General features: G+C 39.0%; 2 protein-coding genes across 6 annotated transcripts in view; one reads left to right on the forward strand and one right to left on the reverse strand.

The window, feature by feature from the left end:
• Positions 1–1,249: 1,249 nt before the first annotated feature.
• IAPP (islet amyloid polypeptide) lies at positions 1,250–6,842 on the reverse strand. Of its 2 annotated transcripts, XM_066549971.1 has the most exons (6): positions 6,772–6,818; positions 6,497–6,651; positions 6,321–6,406; positions 5,999–6,095; positions 5,728–5,862; positions 1,250–1,721 (listed from the first exon to the last, which is right to left on the reverse strand). In XM_066549971.1, the coding sequence occupies exons 3-6, from the start codon at positions 6,331–6,333 to the stop codon at positions 1,532–1,534; spliced, it is 435 nt and encodes a 144-aa protein (XP_066406068.1). In that variant the 5' UTR covers positions 6,334–6,406; positions 6,497–6,651; positions 6,772–6,818; the 3' UTR covers positions 1,250–1,531. The 2 variants fall into 2 exon arrangements, with proteins under 2 accessions (XP_066406068.1, XP_066406069.1); XM_066549972.1 differs by lacking the exon at positions 6,321–6,406 and having other exon boundaries at positions 6,497–6,842.
• Positions 5,260–16,703, forward strand: part of LOC136556638 (solute carrier organic anion transporter family member 1A2-like) — a 29,931-nt gene continuing 18,487 nt past the window's right edge. The window contains exons 1-3 of one of the 4 annotated variants that reach the window (XM_066549970.1): positions 7,791–7,934; positions 8,048–8,093; positions 10,857–10,941. Coding sequence is in view for 3 of the 4 variants with exons in the window: in XM_066549968.1 (XP_066406065.1) it covers positions 8,070–8,093 (24 nt within the window). In the remaining variant the exon portion in view is untranslated. Of the gene's footprint in view, positions 5,325–7,787; positions 7,935–8,047; positions 8,094–10,856; positions 10,942–16,703 lie in introns of those variants that run through there. The other 3 variants (XM_066549968.1, XM_066549969.1, XM_066549967.1) reach the window with 3 other exon arrangements.

Raw genomic sequence — 16,703 nt, forward strand, 5'->3', positions numbered from 1 at the left:
TTTTTTGTGTTCTGGAACATGGATATTCTAACTGAAACACAAATTAAGCACACAGTGTGTGTGCAACATAACTCAAAAGTAACTGGGATGGAAAGCATCTCAAGCTGGCAGAAACATTAGACAACTTTAATACCATATAAATGGTTTTCTCAATAAAATTCAGGATTGATATCATTGATTAGAACACTAATGAAGGTTGAAACTTTCCTCAATAAAAGAGAGTAATTAGTAACACTTTTACAGTAGGAATCCTGTACAGTAATTTTTATTTCCATGGGTTTTTTGTGAAATGAAGTGAATATGCCATTTAACATTAAATTCAGCGAAAATGTTTCTGTTTGGAGGTATACTTTAAAATAGAAACAAGCCAGTTGAAGGCAGTAAGTAGACTTTAATTTGCCTCTCCAGAACTAAGGTTCTGCTGAATGTTTTTCATAATTGGACAACAATATTTTTCAGATGACAATGAGGAAGTGTGGGCAAACCAGGCATTTCTGGGATATAGGATGTCACCTCTATGAAAATTTGCTTAACAATTTAAATGATTTTAATGTTTTTTAAGCCTGCACTGATCCTGGGCTGAGATAGGAGAAAATAACACTGTCAGATTCTCATTGAGGTCTGCCCATCTGTGAAATATTTTCCCTGGATTTTGGTAGCAATGTAAGCATGCCAGTGGAAAAAATTACTGAGTTTCTATGAAGCATTTTGGTTCTTGAACTACTCATTGCTTTTTTTCTTTTCCCTTTGTTACTCTGGTTCAAGGAAAGGAATAGCCAGGGACTGGAGCTTCTGCTAGATTGTTATCAGAGCTTTATCTTAGTCATATTTAAAAGCACTCATACTCATTATGCTTACATTTTACTGATACCATCTTTACATAAGAACTGCAAATCCTTTAAAGCAGGTACAGAAGTCTGTGCTGCAAGACCAGTTTCTTTGCTTATTGCATAAGTTACAGTGAACACAGAGCAGTCAGGAAACTGCATTAATTGCATGATCATGGTCCACAATGCAGCATCTTTCCTCATCTAGCTGTTCCTGCAGCTGTACAAAACAAGATGCTGTAGATCTTTCAGAACCAGAAGATTCCTCTGTTTTACTTTCATTAGGACATCACTTTTGCTACTATTCTGATACTTGTTGTTCTTTATTAAGAACATATTTGTTGTTGATGATTTTGTTCTTGTTAATCAGGAGCATTGGTTGTTCTTTAATTAGGAACTTTATAAAGACATACACATCATGGTTTATTTTTTCATCCTTTTAATAATAATAATGATTAAAAAACCTTGTTGCAATTACTTTTCCATTTATTTTCATGGTGAATTTTTACAAAGGGATTTCCCAAGCAGATTTCTGGAGCTCTAATGGAGTTGAAAGAGCAGCCTATGCATGTCATGGCACCTGCACAGCAGAATGGTGAACATAAACCAACCACACAGAGAAAACAAGGCACTGCTAAGACTGTACAAGTAACAAACCACCAAGAGGTTGTTGACACATTAAAAAGTGAACTTCTCAGCAGCCCCTAGAGCAGTGCATGGCTGTGGGGCTGTGTGTCTGGCAGCCCTGGTGTGTCCCTCTTGCCGTAGGTGTTGGAGCCCACGTTGGTGGGGGGGTACAGGGCGCCCGCGCTGCCGCTGGAGCGCACCAGGAAATCGGCCAGGCGCTGGGTCACGCATGTGGCTGTGTTGCACTTCCTCTTCTCCAGCTGGTGGCTGCCAGGGTGGGCACAGAGAGCCAGGGTTAAGCCAAGGGATGAGCAATGGAGTGGATTTGTGTTCCCCCCAGATGAAGGGAGAAATGATGAATCTGACTCTATTGCCAGCCAGGGCCTGTGCACAAATCACAAACGGGATGGGACTGCTGAGGAACGTGCCTTGAGCTGTTTTATTTTCCAGCATCAGCCTCATTACATGGTTGTGACAATAGGAAGATGCCAGCAGCTCACATCCCAGGCAGCAGACAAAGAACTTAATGTTACAACTCACTTTAAAAGTTTTTTGACCAATCATACAAAGCAAAAGCACATTGACAGTAGTTCCATCCAACCACTATAAGCACATGTACCTTTGGTTAAACAATGCTTGCTTATTTCAAATAAAATACCTGCTTGTAAGCCTTAAAACACAATGCACAGAGCTCCATTATTAAGCTTAAAACTTCCTAATATCTTGCTAGATAAACTTTTCTGTAGCTTAGGGAGTCATTCCAGACAAGCGTTAATACACAGACCATTGTTCTATTTGTCTTTACTTTTCTACATTTCACATAATTTTTCTGCTCACCTATCTCATCGCTACTGCTTAGCTCTAATCACAGTTCTGCTGTCTCTGAGGCCTGCCTTTCACAGCTTTCCCAAAACCCTCTGATTTTATGGATTCCCACATGACTCCATGTTCTCAGAAGGTTAATTTATTGTTTATGATACTATATTATATTAAAGAATGCTATACTAAAGAATACAGAAAGGATACTTACTGAAGGCTAAAAAGATAATAATGAAAATTCGTGATTCTTTCCAGAACCCTTACACATCTTGGCCCTGACTGGCCACCGAGTCAAAACAATTCACATGAAACCAATGAAAAAATGACCACTTGGATAAACAATCTCCAAACACAATCCAAAGCAGCAAAAGACAGGAGAAGCAAATCAGATAATTATTGTTTTCTTTTTTCTCTGAGGCTTCTCAGCTTCCCAGGAGGAAAATCCTGGGTGAAGGGATTTTTGAGAAAATATGAATGTGATAATCATGTGCACTGCTTCTCACAGCCACTTCAGCTCTGCTAATGTGGGAGTTCTTTTAATGTGTGCACAAATACAGGAACATTAGAATCTTCCCACCACCTACTTTGTGCCTGAAAAAAATCCTTGTGCTGGGTGCTATTATCAGTTTTAATGATGGGGGTTATTCAAATGCAGAGACCTGAACAGTCATATGCCGTTTTTATTGATATCCTGCACAGCAGTTTATGACAGCCAGAAAACCTGTAATGATAGTATAGGTAAGACACTAAGTGAAAGCAATGACTAAATGTTTAACTTGCAGCTGAACATCTAAATCTATTTAGAGCTCTTGCTGATATCATGAGGATTACTAACATAATGATGATCACTAACATTCATTTAGTTCTCGTGTTTCCACAGAATCATACCCTGCTCTCCCTGAAGGGACTGGTACTATTCCAGTCCAGACCAAGTGGGCTAACCCCCAAGGCTTTCTCCCATCTGCACCACATCTCGTGAGAGGTAGTTGTGGTGTTTGTGAGGGTCCCCAGGACGAGGTGAGAGATGAGAATCTGACTCCAAGTTCTCAGGAGGCTGATTTATTATTTTGTGATATGATATGATAATATATTATATTAAAGAATGCTATACTAAAACTATACTAAAGAAAGAGAAAGAATACATCAGAAGGCTTCACAAGAATGAATAATAAAAACCTGTGACTCCTCAAGCCTCGATACAGCTGGACCATGATTGGTCATTAAATTAAAACAATTCACATGTTGGATAAACAATCTCCAAATCACATTCCAAAGCAGCAAAACAGGGAGAAGCTGAAGCTTCCCAGGAAAAGAAATCCTGGTGAAGGGATTTTTCAGAAAATATCACGGTGACAGGCAGCAGTACCACTTAGGATGATTTTTAGCTCTGTGTCTAGCACTTAGTTCTGACTAAACTGCCACATCTTTTTTGGAACAAAAAAGCAACTTGAAAGTTCTGTTGTGGTGAGAGAGATTCCTTTGCTGAATGATACTTTAAAAGAGTGTCCAAGGAGGACTCCGTACCTAAAAATAACATTTTATGATCTGAAACAACAGACCATTTACAGAACTCCATGTGAAATTTATGTAGCCTGAGGGTTTTTTTTTTTAATTGTAATGAAATTGTTAGCTTGAGAGAGCTTGAGTTATCAAATTTGTTCCTTAGACTGCTGTGTTGTTCCTTCAGACAGAAATACTTGCTTGCTGAGATTGCCTACTGAGTTACTGCTTATTTTATTGGACTTCTTCATGCTGATATGGCATGAGTTGGACACCAGTTTGTGGCTAAAATTTACTGTGAAGAGCAACAATATCCCAGTTTCAAGCTCTGAGCAGTTACCAATATACTCCTTTGCTTACTGATTATTAAATCTATCATCTAAAATGTCATATAACCTTTGAAGTTATTTGTGTTGATCTGAGAATCCAAGTGGAATTGCAGCTGTGAAAGGAATGTCTGTATTATACTGGTTCTTCATTAGTAGATATGCAGCAATTTTTAAGCAATTAATATTTTAAATGTGTCATTGCATTAAAAGAAAATTGTTGGACAGGGCTTTATATAACCTCTAATTGACTTTCTACTGGTTTTGTCAAGCCTTTAACATACAAGGTTCCAACCACAGCTGGTTTTCCCAGAGATCCTGCTTTGTTTGTGGAGACAGAATTCTCTTTTCCATTAAAGCTACAAAATCAAGTTGAAAATTCCAGCTCTTCCTGGAGCTGCTGGGTTTCTATCTCAGGTCCAGCCTGGCTGAACCCACCAGCCCTTTAGCTTTAAATGAATATTTGCTGCCAGGAGACAATTCCCCCCATGAGAGATGGTTCAAGGCCCCAGAAAAGCAGATAAGGCACACCACGCTCCTCCAGGTGATGCCTTGTGTTTGAATATTACAGTTGTTTTGGGGAGGTTTGTATTTATTTTTTAAGTGATAGCTGTAAAAATGTGAGAACTTCATCTCTGTTATAAAAATACTTTTGACAGTATAAAATTTTTCATATAATAGTATTTTTAAAATATATATTCAAAGAGAGAGGAACAGGTAACATATATATATGTATGTATTTACTGAATTAATCTATAACAGAATTGTCATTGAAAGAAATTCACTCAAAAGCTTGACAAAACTAGATGAACTTGAAGCTCTCTTCCCACCTTGATGATTCTGTGAAAAGTGGAATAGTTCAGTGCTGCTTATCTTTTAGTACAAATTGCTAAAAAATCTTGACATGATTTTTATTCATAAAAAAAGTTGCCTGAAATTGAATTTATTAATTTATAAATGAGAATGTGTTTCAGACAAGTAAAATTCTATCAGAACCAATTTCTTCTTTTCCTTCTTCCCGTGATTAATTAAATTAATGTTTAATCCTGTGATTTAAAAATTGCTTAATTACTGAAAGCATTTATGCTCTAAAATAATTCCATTATGGCAGAGCAGTAGTATTATTAAGAAGGGTATGTTTTCTTTTTCTTTCCCTCTTCAGGCTTGGAAATCTGACAATTTTTTAAAAAGGAAGGCACTTGCAAAATACACCTTTCTTCTCAAGGTAATGCAGTATTTTCAGCCTTTTTAATTTATGAAAGTGTTATAATTGCACAGTAATGAAATGATTTGTAACTTTGTCCCCGGATTTCACTTTCTACCCTGAATGCTTTGATCTTCATGTTACAGAAAAGCTAATCTTTATGCTTACAGGCAAACTCTACTTAGCAGAAGTATTTTAGTATTAGTAAACTCTATCTAGTTAGAAATATTTAGTATTTTAATAATTAAATAATTAATAATAAGTTAAAAATAATAATTAAAATATATAATAATAATATCATTAATAAATAATTTTTTTTTGAGAAAAACAGCTGAAGTCTCACAAGTTGCAGAATATCACTGGGACAAAGTTTGGTCCGTGGTTCAATCTGATATGGCTGGAAGAAACAAGGGAAAATCAATACCTTTTTGTCTTTGCTGCTGGTTGTTCTGGCATCTCCTCACTAAGTCCTGGGAGCGTATTCTGTGACATTACAGGCAACATCCATCCTTGTCTCTTGGAAGTACCATCAGATAGATCATCAGCCACAGACAGTAATCTTTGAGCAACAATAAAACTGTGAGCTTGAATAACTCTATTTTTATAATATTTGAGACATGAAAGCAAAAGCAACTCATGCAAATAATCATGTTTATTTCCCTAAAGGGAAATAAACATGATTATTTGTTACTCACCTCTCAATAGGTGTAGCTTCCAAACAGCTCAGAGTGACAGAAAGTGCAATGAAGAAAACTGTCAGCTTTAGGTTGCACATCTTTCCTGCCAAACTTTCTGCAAAGAACAATGATTCAAAACTGAAAGCTGACCCAAATACTCCTCAGCATGTCCTGTTATTGATGCCCATTCTGTTCTAAATCAAGATCAGCTAGTCTTTTTCACTGGCTGGAGTGAGAAAAATGATCCCCTCAAGTTTAGTGACACAACTCAGTCTCAGAAATACAGCTCTCAGGAATAAATGCTCATTTTCCACCCAGTAGTTTCAATCCTATCCCTTACCTCTGGTTTGCATTTCCTGACACTTCCCAGTCTCAAATTCTGGTCCCCAGTGCAGTTTACTTTAAAGTTGTCTTAGTTGCCTTTTCCTGAAAAATGCTCTTGATTAATAATATTGTGCTTTTTAAAGCACATCTGTTGCACTGCAGGTAAAGTAAGAGAAAAGGGAAATTATTTACCTTTTTGTGGCCACAGATCCAACTGGAGAAGCCAGCGAGCCCTCTGGGTTAGCAAGAAGTGTGCATGCAACAATTCCACGCTTGCACCTAGCTCTGGAGGATCCTTTTCCCTCTTCCTTTCTGCCTCTTATATATCCTTGACACCTTTCTCAGCTCTGACATCAGGCAGCACAGAGAGACTGTCGTTAGTTCCAGTGCCCGTAGACAGAAAGTGCCCCAGAGAGGAGCAGAGGCAGGTGGGTCATTATTGCACTAGAGCATCAGGAAATATTCACCTGGGCTGTGCAGAATGCCCTGCTGAAGGTGCTGCAGTAGCATCCTGCACATCACAAATGTAGCCTCAGTTTTACAGCTCTCATGAGCTGCTGAGGTAATATTCCCTGTGGGTGTTTTCGAGGGCTAAATAAGGTAACAAAAGTTACAGAGCAAATGAAACTCCAGGCCACTGGTAATTGAAATGCAGGAAAACATATTTCAGGAAAGATGGAAGAGTTAAAATTGTGGAGGTTTGCTGCAGAATATAGATCAGGAGGAAAAGGTGTCTGAAGGGAGAGAAGCTGTATGACGAATAAGAAAAGAGTGAAAGTTGTTTAAATTGACAGCTAGAGTTCTCATTCAGGGTAGAAATCATGTACATTTTTACAGTCTACACATGGTAGAAATCATGTACATTTTTACAGTCAGGTCTAAATGTGAATGAAAATTCTGTCACTATGAATGTAAAATCTCATGTTTTACTAACACAGGTGTATTCTTTGTCGTATGTGAAAATTGAGTCAATCAATACTTTTCAGGAGGCAAAGACTAGGATTGAAAAGCCAGGAAATGTCAGAATAAAACTACCTGTGGAAATTAATTTCTCTAGTATGCATTGAGTATGGTTCAGGGAAAAATGTACAGATTTTAATAGACTAAATCCAGTGTCAATGGATTACCTAATTGCATCTTTTCAAGGATACAGATTAGAACCATTTATCTCTGATTTCAGTGGAAATTAGGCAAATCAATTTTTTCACCCTCTATTTCCTTAGGTTTTGCTAGGTACTCCAATGCCTTTGGAAAACAGGTATTTAATTTTAATAAAGGATAAGGTTCTGGCACAAAAGCTGAGCAAAAGTTCTGTGTGATAAGAAGTTCTCATGTGCATCTTTTCTACCCCCAAGAACACAAATTCAGAGTTCAGAGCTGCTACAGTGCCAAGAGCATTGCCTGAGCTGGAAACCCCCTTCTTTGTTGGTTTAGTCTGTAGTAACAGCTTTTCCTTGCAATGGCTCAAGTTCCAGTGCTGGCTCACTTCAGGCTACTCGAGGTGAACGCAGAAGGAATATTTAGCTGGGATAGTAACTTCTCAGCTTGATTACAACAGTCTGCAAATGAGGCTCTAGAAAGTGACAAAATATTTTGTTGATTGTTGTAGATGTTGCTTTGGGGTTTTTTGGTGAGTTGTGGTTGTTTTGTTGTTTTTTGTTTTTTGTTTTTTTTTTTTTTTTAAGGGTGCCACTGCTGGATTTTTTTTCTGTTTTTATATGATCATATACTTCTTTTCACCAGGTTCCTGTTCTTCCCTCTCTGGATGGACAGTCCCAGTGTAAGAGAAGTAAGTGCAGTATTTTATTTTTACCAAGACAGTAAGTTCTGTGCCACATCTGAAACAAGTTTATCTCTCCAAAGACTCACTGTGGAATTTGACTATGATGAAATAACATTCTGGTGTTAATTTCACTGTGGCAGTTTCACTCCTCTGAAATGAAGGCATGATTAAACCCCTTTTACAGAGGGTGTATTGTGCTGAAAAACAATTATACAGGTACTCTGCCTGGGGATTGACATCAGCCAATCTTCCCTGTTTGGATGTTGAACTTGAAAATGCCTTATTATGCTTTTTCCTGGGTGGAAAGAGATCTGTGTGCCACTGACACTCAGCAGAGGTCTTTATGCTCAGCCTGTGTGAGAGATGTTGTTTCAAATCCTGAAAAACAATGGGTAGATAAGTTTGTGTTTAAGATTTTAAAAGACTTCACTCAATACTCAAAATCTCTTCTGTTTTAAGACATTTAAGTGAGTGGTTTCTTTATCAAACTTGAAAAAAGCTATAGCTCGAGAGAAATAAAATACCAATTTTCGAATAAATATTGATCTCAAATTCCAATTGTAGTTGTCCTGCAAAGCAGACTGGGGGGGAGCCACTTATGCTTTGAGAGAAGAACAGAAAGGCTGCTTCTTGAGTGCATTGTGGAAATGAAAGTGGGCTCATGATGTCCCAGGAGCATTGCCAGCCTCCTGGGCTGCACAGTGTCTTGGCAGGGTGAGCAAGAAGTCTCTCCAGCAATTAGTCACATGTAAAGTTAACAAAAGTAAGGTTTTGCAGCTCCTGCTACAAGTTCACTTAAGCAGGAGTAGTGTTTTCCTACACAAACAGGATTGGAATTTTAAATTGTGGAATCTCTTTGACAGCAGAACAGCTCATAACTAGAATTTCAAGATGCAGGCAAGAAATACTTTACAGTCAGTGCCATTCAATGAGTGGTTGGAAAACTATTTTTACCACTGACAAAGTTCCTTAACCTTGATCTTAGAAAAAACCCTTTATTCCTCTGCATGACAATATATAGCTGTTGACAACATAGAGTTCTCTGACATGTGTTGTATCAGCCTGAGCAAAAAGAGAATCAAAGAAAATCAAGTGTTCTTATTAAAGAAATCTGTGATCACTTCTATTCTGAGTAGTAATGGTAATTTTAGATATTTATACTGCTGTTTAAGTCTTTATGCAAAGATTTGTTTGAAGAACTGTGCCTATAAGAGGGTGACACCAGAGCTGAGGTTCAGAAACAACCCAGCAGACATGCTTTCCCAGCTCCCTGATTCCTTCTGGAAGCTGCCTACACAGTGTCTGGAACTGCAAAATGCTGCCCATGCCCTGCACTGGCAGCAGAAGAACAGGGAGCAGCCCTGTCTCAAGGGTCTCCTGTTCTCCTGTCCCCCTCAGGACATGTGGGACCTGTGTCACTCAATGCCAGGTGAGCAGAGACCATCCTAGAACCTGTTTTCTATGCAGAAGTCTAAACCAGCCTAGATGTCTGTGCCTGTTTATCCTTCCTGCCTACAAAATCAGCCTTGGGTGACTCCTCAGGTGCAGATATTTACATTGTGGGTGCCTAAATGCAAATTAAATTAATTTCACCAGGAGTGCTTCAACTCTCTTACTGAGAGAGATTGAAGGCTGTCTCCCTCTTTCTCACAACTTTTTCTTAGGCTGCTTTTGGCACCTGCTGAGCAGATGGTTCCCACTTTTAATGGCTGAGTTCTACATTTGCTTAATAACATTAATAAGACACGTTAAGACTCTTGCTAATGGATGTGTCTCCCCCATTTGGGAGTGTCAGAGACACATTCCCTGGTGCAGGCACTTCCCCAGCTGCTGCACAGCTGTGTGAGGCAGAGGTCTCCAGTAAATTACCCTGTTGCTCAGTTACCAGGAGCTGGAAGTGTGGGAATAACTCATGGATTAGTTGGCCTGTTGTACCAAAATGGAGAAAGGAAAGGTTTAGTCATTAACTTGCAATTTAAATTTCAACTATTTCAATACTTATTTCAGTTTTTGGAATAAACCAGCAATTAGAACAGCAGCAGCATTACCAGTGTAAACATTCCCAGTAATGACACAGAGCTGTGCCTGTGTCACAGCTTGTAGCTGCTACGTGAGCTGAGCACAATGTTTAATGCAATTGTTTATAGCCATTTTAGTAGCCTTTCAATCTTTTTTAATTAAGCTGCAAAAGTAAAGCAAAAAAAAAAAATTCATAAAAACAAAAAGTTAAGCATAAAAAAGAGGTTTCATTGATAGTGCCAGCACCTCTGAAAAAGTCCAAGTACCCTATATGGCCAAATCTGAAATTGTAAGAGTAAATCAGGTTTCTGCTGTCATTTTATAAGTCCTAAAATATCCAGGATTGTCCTGGCTATCAGGACACTATTGCAGCACTATTGTAACTAGTTGGTCTCTTCCAACCTAGTCATTCTGTGAATTATGTGAACTAAAAACTATGTGGAACATCAGAGGGAGTGTAAAATCACTCTAGACAAGTGATAATGATAGGAACGTTGGTTGCTCCCTAAATTTTTACAGTTGGATGGCAAAGCCTGAAAATTTTGGCTATAATGTTCTCTTCCCAGTATTTCTTGCTTGATGCTGTGTTGTTGAATACCACAATGTTTGTACTTTCTGGTATGTGTGGAATTGGGATTTTCTACTGTTAGGACTTAAGCTGTAACTGCTTTGTTCAAATAGTGTTTTATCAAATATGCTTTTGGTAGCACAACTTTCTTTGTTACCCCTGTTGCATGTGGGCCATTCCAGTGCTGATAAAAATACAGAGCTGTTCCTGTTGATCCCAAAAGTGATGTTAAACCTGAGGAAGAAATATGTAAGAAGCAGCTGAGAGGTAAGAGGTGGAAAGTTACTCATTTCTCCCCCAGAGCAAAAAAAGATGATTCAGAAATAAACAGTGTCCATCCATGGGATTGATGAGCAAATGAAAAGGAGTAATTTAGGTAGTCAGGAGTATTTTAAACCAACTTTTATGATGTATTTTGTTACTCAGCTCACGCCATTGACAGGGCAATGACGTAGCCTGCAAGGACTAATGATTGCTGTGAGAATGAGCTCAGCAGCCTGTGCTGAATCAGTGCCTGTAGCTGGGAATCCCTCAACAGGGGAAATAAACTCCATGTTTAGATCAGAAAAGGCAGAACTGATAGACCAGTGGTTATGCCATTCTTATAGTTTATAGAGTTTTAGTTGCATCCAACAATTTACCTCTGAATACAACAAAAGGTTTACCTTTTGATTTTCTTTTCCCCTGTCTCTCCTGCAACCTGTTTCCAGAAGTTAAAAGCAAAAGCAGGACTCCCTTTTGGTTACCAATGTCACTCACAAGGGTTCTAAACAGTGCTGATGGTACATGTGAATATGCAATAGAATTACTGTTCTTCCTTTCTGGTAAACCAAGTCATCCATTGCTTCCTGCTGTGCTAATTATCCTCAGTCACTTTCTATAGCAACTAATGTAGAAAAAGGTGTTCAGGTTTCCAAGATCTTGCTGGAATGTACACCTGCCACTTCTGCCATAGTGCAAGGAGTTCTCTAACGTGTTGGATTCATGTGTATTTCAAAGCAGAGCAAAAAGCCTTGCTGAAAGGAAGGGCAGGGTGAATATATTGAATTATAGAACCATAGAATGGCCTGGGCTGGAAGAGACATTAAAATTCATCCAATTCCAACCCTCTGCCATGGGCAGGAACATCTTCCACTATCTCAGGGTGCTCAGAGCCCCATCCAGCCAGGTCTTGGACACTTCCAGGGATGGAGCATCCATAACTTCTCTGGGCACCCTGTGCCAGGGCATCACTACCCTCAATGGGAAGAATTTCTTCCCAGTATCCCACCTAAACCCACTCTCTGTCAGTGTGAAGCCATTCCCCCATGTTCTGTCATTCCATACTTTTGTCAATAGTCTCTCTCCGTCTTTCTTGTGAGCTCCCTCCAGGTCCTGGAAGGCCTCAATTTGGCCACCCTATAGCTATTAAATGACAGAATGAAGTCTCCCAAATGCTCCTGTTAGGGGAAAAAAGAGAGGAATTAGGCATGTGTGGAAGTGCTGCTTCTGATTTAGTAACTGTGAGAACTCTCCACCCCTTCCTCCCCACCCCAGCATCTGTGATAAAGAACAATGACATCTGCAGAAGGTGCAGTGATACCAGGAGCCACCCTCTGTGCTCCCCAGACTTATTCCACTGCAGGTGAATCACTGGGAAATGCAAAGCAAAAGAAATCAGTCACCTCTTAGAGAAACTGCTGGTTTCCAAAAGAATTCCACACAGATTCATGCCAGCCCTCCATACCTGAGGCAGTGCATAACTTTTAACTAAGTTTTCTTTTAAACTATCCCACTTTTAAAAAATCAGATTTTTTTTTTCTTCTCTGCAAACTGCCACAAGAGAATGACAATCTGGCTTTGTCTTGAAACACTCTGAGTCTTTTAGATAATGCTTGAGTCTTGACAGCTCTGCTATTAATAGTGGCATTTTCCCTGCTGTTTAAAAAGGAGGCTTGTGCTGAACTGAGGATCAGTCATGTTCATAATAATTTTTCACCAAGGGTAGGTGCAGTCTGTGAGCTGACGTAGGAGAATTTACGTTGCCAATACCATGAAACATTAATTAATTTATTTATGGCACATCAGCACACCTAGCTGCAAAATAACATAGCCCTGCTTCAAGGTGAAGTGCAGTAGGGCTGGATTTACAGCATGCCTGAATCCTTGTGTGTGAGTTCAAGACCTGACCTTTTCTTTCTACTTGGAGACGAGAAAAGCCTTTGATAAGCCCAAGGAACATGAAGAGGTACCTGGAACAGTCTGTAAGAGGTCACTAAAAATTCATTAGAAGTTTAGCATATGCATCTGAAAACATGTAGTGGATTTTTGGTCTGTTTTGGGGAATTTCTTTTACACCAAATATTGCTGTTTCCTTCCATTTAGCAGCAAATCCACTTTTGGCTGAGCTATTCCTTGATAACAGAATTCAGGAATGGTGTGAATAAGTCAGTACTTAAATGTGAGCTCTCACAAATAATTTAGGAGCTACAAGTGACATGGCTAGGCCAAAAGGTGGTGTTTTTTTGCAATAGATGGTTATTGAGCCAAACACTCAGTGGAAAATTGAAAGCATGGCATTATTGTGGCGGGGGGGGAAATGATGCTCTGGAACCTTTCAGTCATTAACATATTGAAATAATTTCATATTGACACATTGTACCAATGAATGATAACATTTCAATGGGAAAAAGCTGAAAAGTCACCTTAGGAAAGCATTTGATTGAGAAAAGAGCCTTGTGCAGAGCAACAGAGAGGCACAGACCTCAGGAGAAGTGTCTTTAAAATCCACAGGTTTTAAAGACACTGTTCATTTAGAGTGGGTATCTCAAATTCTGCTTTTGATTTTAGAGTATTTTCTGTTACATAAACTACTGTCTGCACAGGTAGTCTTTTTTATTATTATTGTTTTTCTTGATTTGCAGGATTCCTACACATTTCCACTCTGGCTAGTGACCATGATTCTAGTGACTGTAGGCTTGATTTTGTTAGTTTTCACTAACAAAAGTGAAAGTTTTTGGGAGTTTTTCTAACTAGTTTTTGTTAGTTTTAACTAACTTTCATTTTTTAGAGTTCCCATGGGCTGCAAATGGCTCTTTTCATTTTAGGGAGCTCCCACATCCCCACATGCTTATTGGAATTGTGTTCATGCTGAGGATATTGTGTTTAAAAATGAGCAATGTTGACAATGTCATATATAATTTCATGTCAGCAGTACATTTCATACTTCATGTAAATGAGGGGTTAACACATTCTTAAGCCATTTTTAGCATGTTGTCATAAGCAGGCATAATCTTCATGGTGCTGTGGATCACTACAGCCCACTGCTTTAAGTCATACATTATCCTGCTTTTATCCTGCCTTTTATCATACTCATAACAATTTGTAGAAGTTAAAAAAGCCACTGTTGAAAGAGCTGTAGAAATTATCACCATAGAGGTGAGGTATTTTTTATCAGAAACTCTTAAAGCGACACTGTTATTTGAAGCACTTTAATTTTTGTTGCCAAAAGAGGATGTATATTTCATGCAACTTTAACTTTTCTGAGAAAGAATATCTATTTCAGGGGATCCTAGGAAAATTTCCCATGTTTAAGAATGAGATGTTTGTAGAAAAGCCATGCTCACAGGCTTTTCTAGGCCAAAAGATCCTGGAACTTCCCCTTGGATGTTTCACACCCTTTAGGACTGACCTGAGTCCAGAGTGCCAAGAAAGGCCCGGACTGTCACCTTTAACCTCAGCCTGGTGGCATCTCCGCACACAAAGCACATTGTCACACACCAAATCCTCCTGGAGTGATGGATAGTCAAGTGAAGTGAAATGCTATCAGGTTACATAAACCACTGATGGATGAATCACAGGTAATGTCATTTTTTCCAGAGGAAAAGGCTCCAGGGAGACTTTGAAGCTTTGAGCTGCCAGTCAACCTGCAGTTTGTTCCTTCAACTTTTCTCAGAGTATGTTCCTGAGACAATTTGCCTCTAAGCTGATCACACAACAAATCCCTTTGTACTTCAGCAAGGAAGCACTGCCCAAAAGTATATAATTAGGTTTTCAACGTTCTGAAAAGCTGTTTTGACAATTGAAACATTTATGTTTCCTAACATTTTAAACCAGAGGTTTGTACAACAGAATATCTTCCAGACTTGCAGCAAACTTTATGAAGAATGAGGAATTTTATGTCCTTATAGATTTTGCTGCAAGGCTAGAAGACATGAATATGCTTTGCCAAAACAAAAGCAAAGCCTCCAAATCCATACAAGTGCAAATCAATGGGCTAAACTGCTTTCTCAAGGCAGAAATTGTTATGGTAGTGTCACTGGTTTAAATAAATAACTAGTAATGAAGCCAGACAGCAATAATACTTTGCACCTATGCAGTATTGTCTCCAAGGAATGGGTCTGAATGCTTTTTAGAAAAGTCTGCTTATTGTTTTTATTTTTATTTTGTTTTTTTATTATTTTTATTTTTTTATTGTGTTACATGGTAAAAAATTGAGGCAATCATGACTTGAAAGGGATGAGTAGAGTGGATGTCAGAGCTGAGGACAGAAGACAGATCTGAATTTTCACATAGCCTGTAGCTGACATGAGTTCCACTGAGGTGAAAGGGAAGAAAATCTTACTGGATGGTCAAAGTAAATCTGAATTCAGGCTCAAACTGGGCAGAAAGTGTGCCTGTCTGTGTTTCTGCATATAGAGGGGAAAACATCACCCTCCTTTTTTTACTAAATGCAGATGGATGCTTTTCTACCTGGTTTGAGTAGATCAAGGTCTTATCTCTGAGTCTCTTCTCTAGTCACTACAATAAGACCTTGTGGCTCCTCTTGATTAGTTTGGCATAAACACTGCCTATATAAATCCATTTTTGATTAATGGAGAATCAGTTAAATTATTATATCTTTCCTTATTTTGCACCCTTCTTCTATTTCTTTTGAGGAAGTAGGCTCCCAAAATATCTTGAGCAGGGTTTTTTTTTCATTTGTGCAGATGCTGGGACCCCTATGAGCAGGTAAAAGGAGTGAAAGAGTCTTTGTTGTGAGGTTCCTATGATCAGTTCTGCTGGTCTGTTGAAAGGCTGAAGTTTGCAGAGAAGTTTTGGAGTGTGGACCCAGATCGGTACACAACCCTGAGAAGCAAATTCTGTGTTGTCTTTGTAAGAAACTCTCCCTGTTAACCTCCATTTGACTGGGAGGTGCATGGATTGCCAGAGAAGCAGCTCCCAGCAAACACTTTTGAGAAATAAAATGGTTTTAAACATTGCCCTGGATCTGAACTGATGGGGGAAGTGATGGTGAACCTCCTCTGTGTCATGACATCCTCACCTGTTTTGCCATGCCATGGTCCTGTGGGATGCAGCCCCTGGTGCTGTGGCTCTGTGCAGATGCAGCTCACATTCCCAGCTTTTCATGGATTAGAAGTGGCTGCTTACAGCTGCAGTGCTGGGAAAGAGCTATTGGACCTTAGTGGTTTTAAAATAAGGTGTTGTGTTTAAAGCGAGAGCAGAAATGTCCTTTTGGTAGGTAAATCATCATGACATATAACATTGAGACTAGGACCCATAATGGATTGTACTCTGCATTTTTCACTGAGGATTTGAAGGTGTATCTGCTGATTGTTAGATGAGATGTCTGATGGACTTAATTGAAGTCAAATGATCTCTTCTTGTGTTAACCAGAACTATTTGTGCTTGGTCAAATTTTGCAATGTCCAGTAATCAGTAAGCTAATCTCATTCCCCTCTTCCCTTCTGACCCTGTGCCGCCCTTTCCTAAAGTCCACCCAGCCTGTAAATTTGCACACTTAGGTGCACTCCCAAAGTTCCTCTCTTGCTTGTGGGTGCTCTCTGGATATCTCTCAGGAGTGTCAGCACCTCACACTCAGAGATCTGACACAGATGTAGCCCTTTGGCCTATTTTTTTTGCAGGGAAGAGAAAGAGATGGGCTTAATTTTCCTTCTGAGAATTCAGTCCATGTCTGTCACATCTGAGCACTCCAAAATGCACAACTGAAATTTGGCAAAAAAACAAGTTGCCCCATACTTGGTTAATTT

The sequence above is a fragment of the Molothrus aeneus genome, chromosome 5, assembly GCF_037042795.1.
Source record: "Molothrus aeneus isolate 106 chromosome 5, BPBGC_Maene_1.0, whole genome shotgun sequence".
Lineage (NCBI taxonomy): Eukaryota > Metazoa > Chordata > Aves > Passeriformes > Icteridae > Molothrus > Molothrus aeneus.

What these genes read in the sequence shown, in the direction of transcription:
- IAPP (XM_066549971.1), bottom strand. An exon ending in GAAGCTACACCTATTGAGAG is followed by an intron (nt 5,863 to 5,998) that starts GTGAGTAACAAA and finishes TGTTGCTCAAAG; the next exon opens with ATTACTGTCTGTGGCTGATG. An exon ending in CCAGCAGCAAAGACAAAAAG is followed by an intron (nt 1,722 to 5,727) that starts GTATTGATTTTC and finishes CCACCCTGGCAG; the next exon opens with CCACCAGCTGGAGAAGAGGA.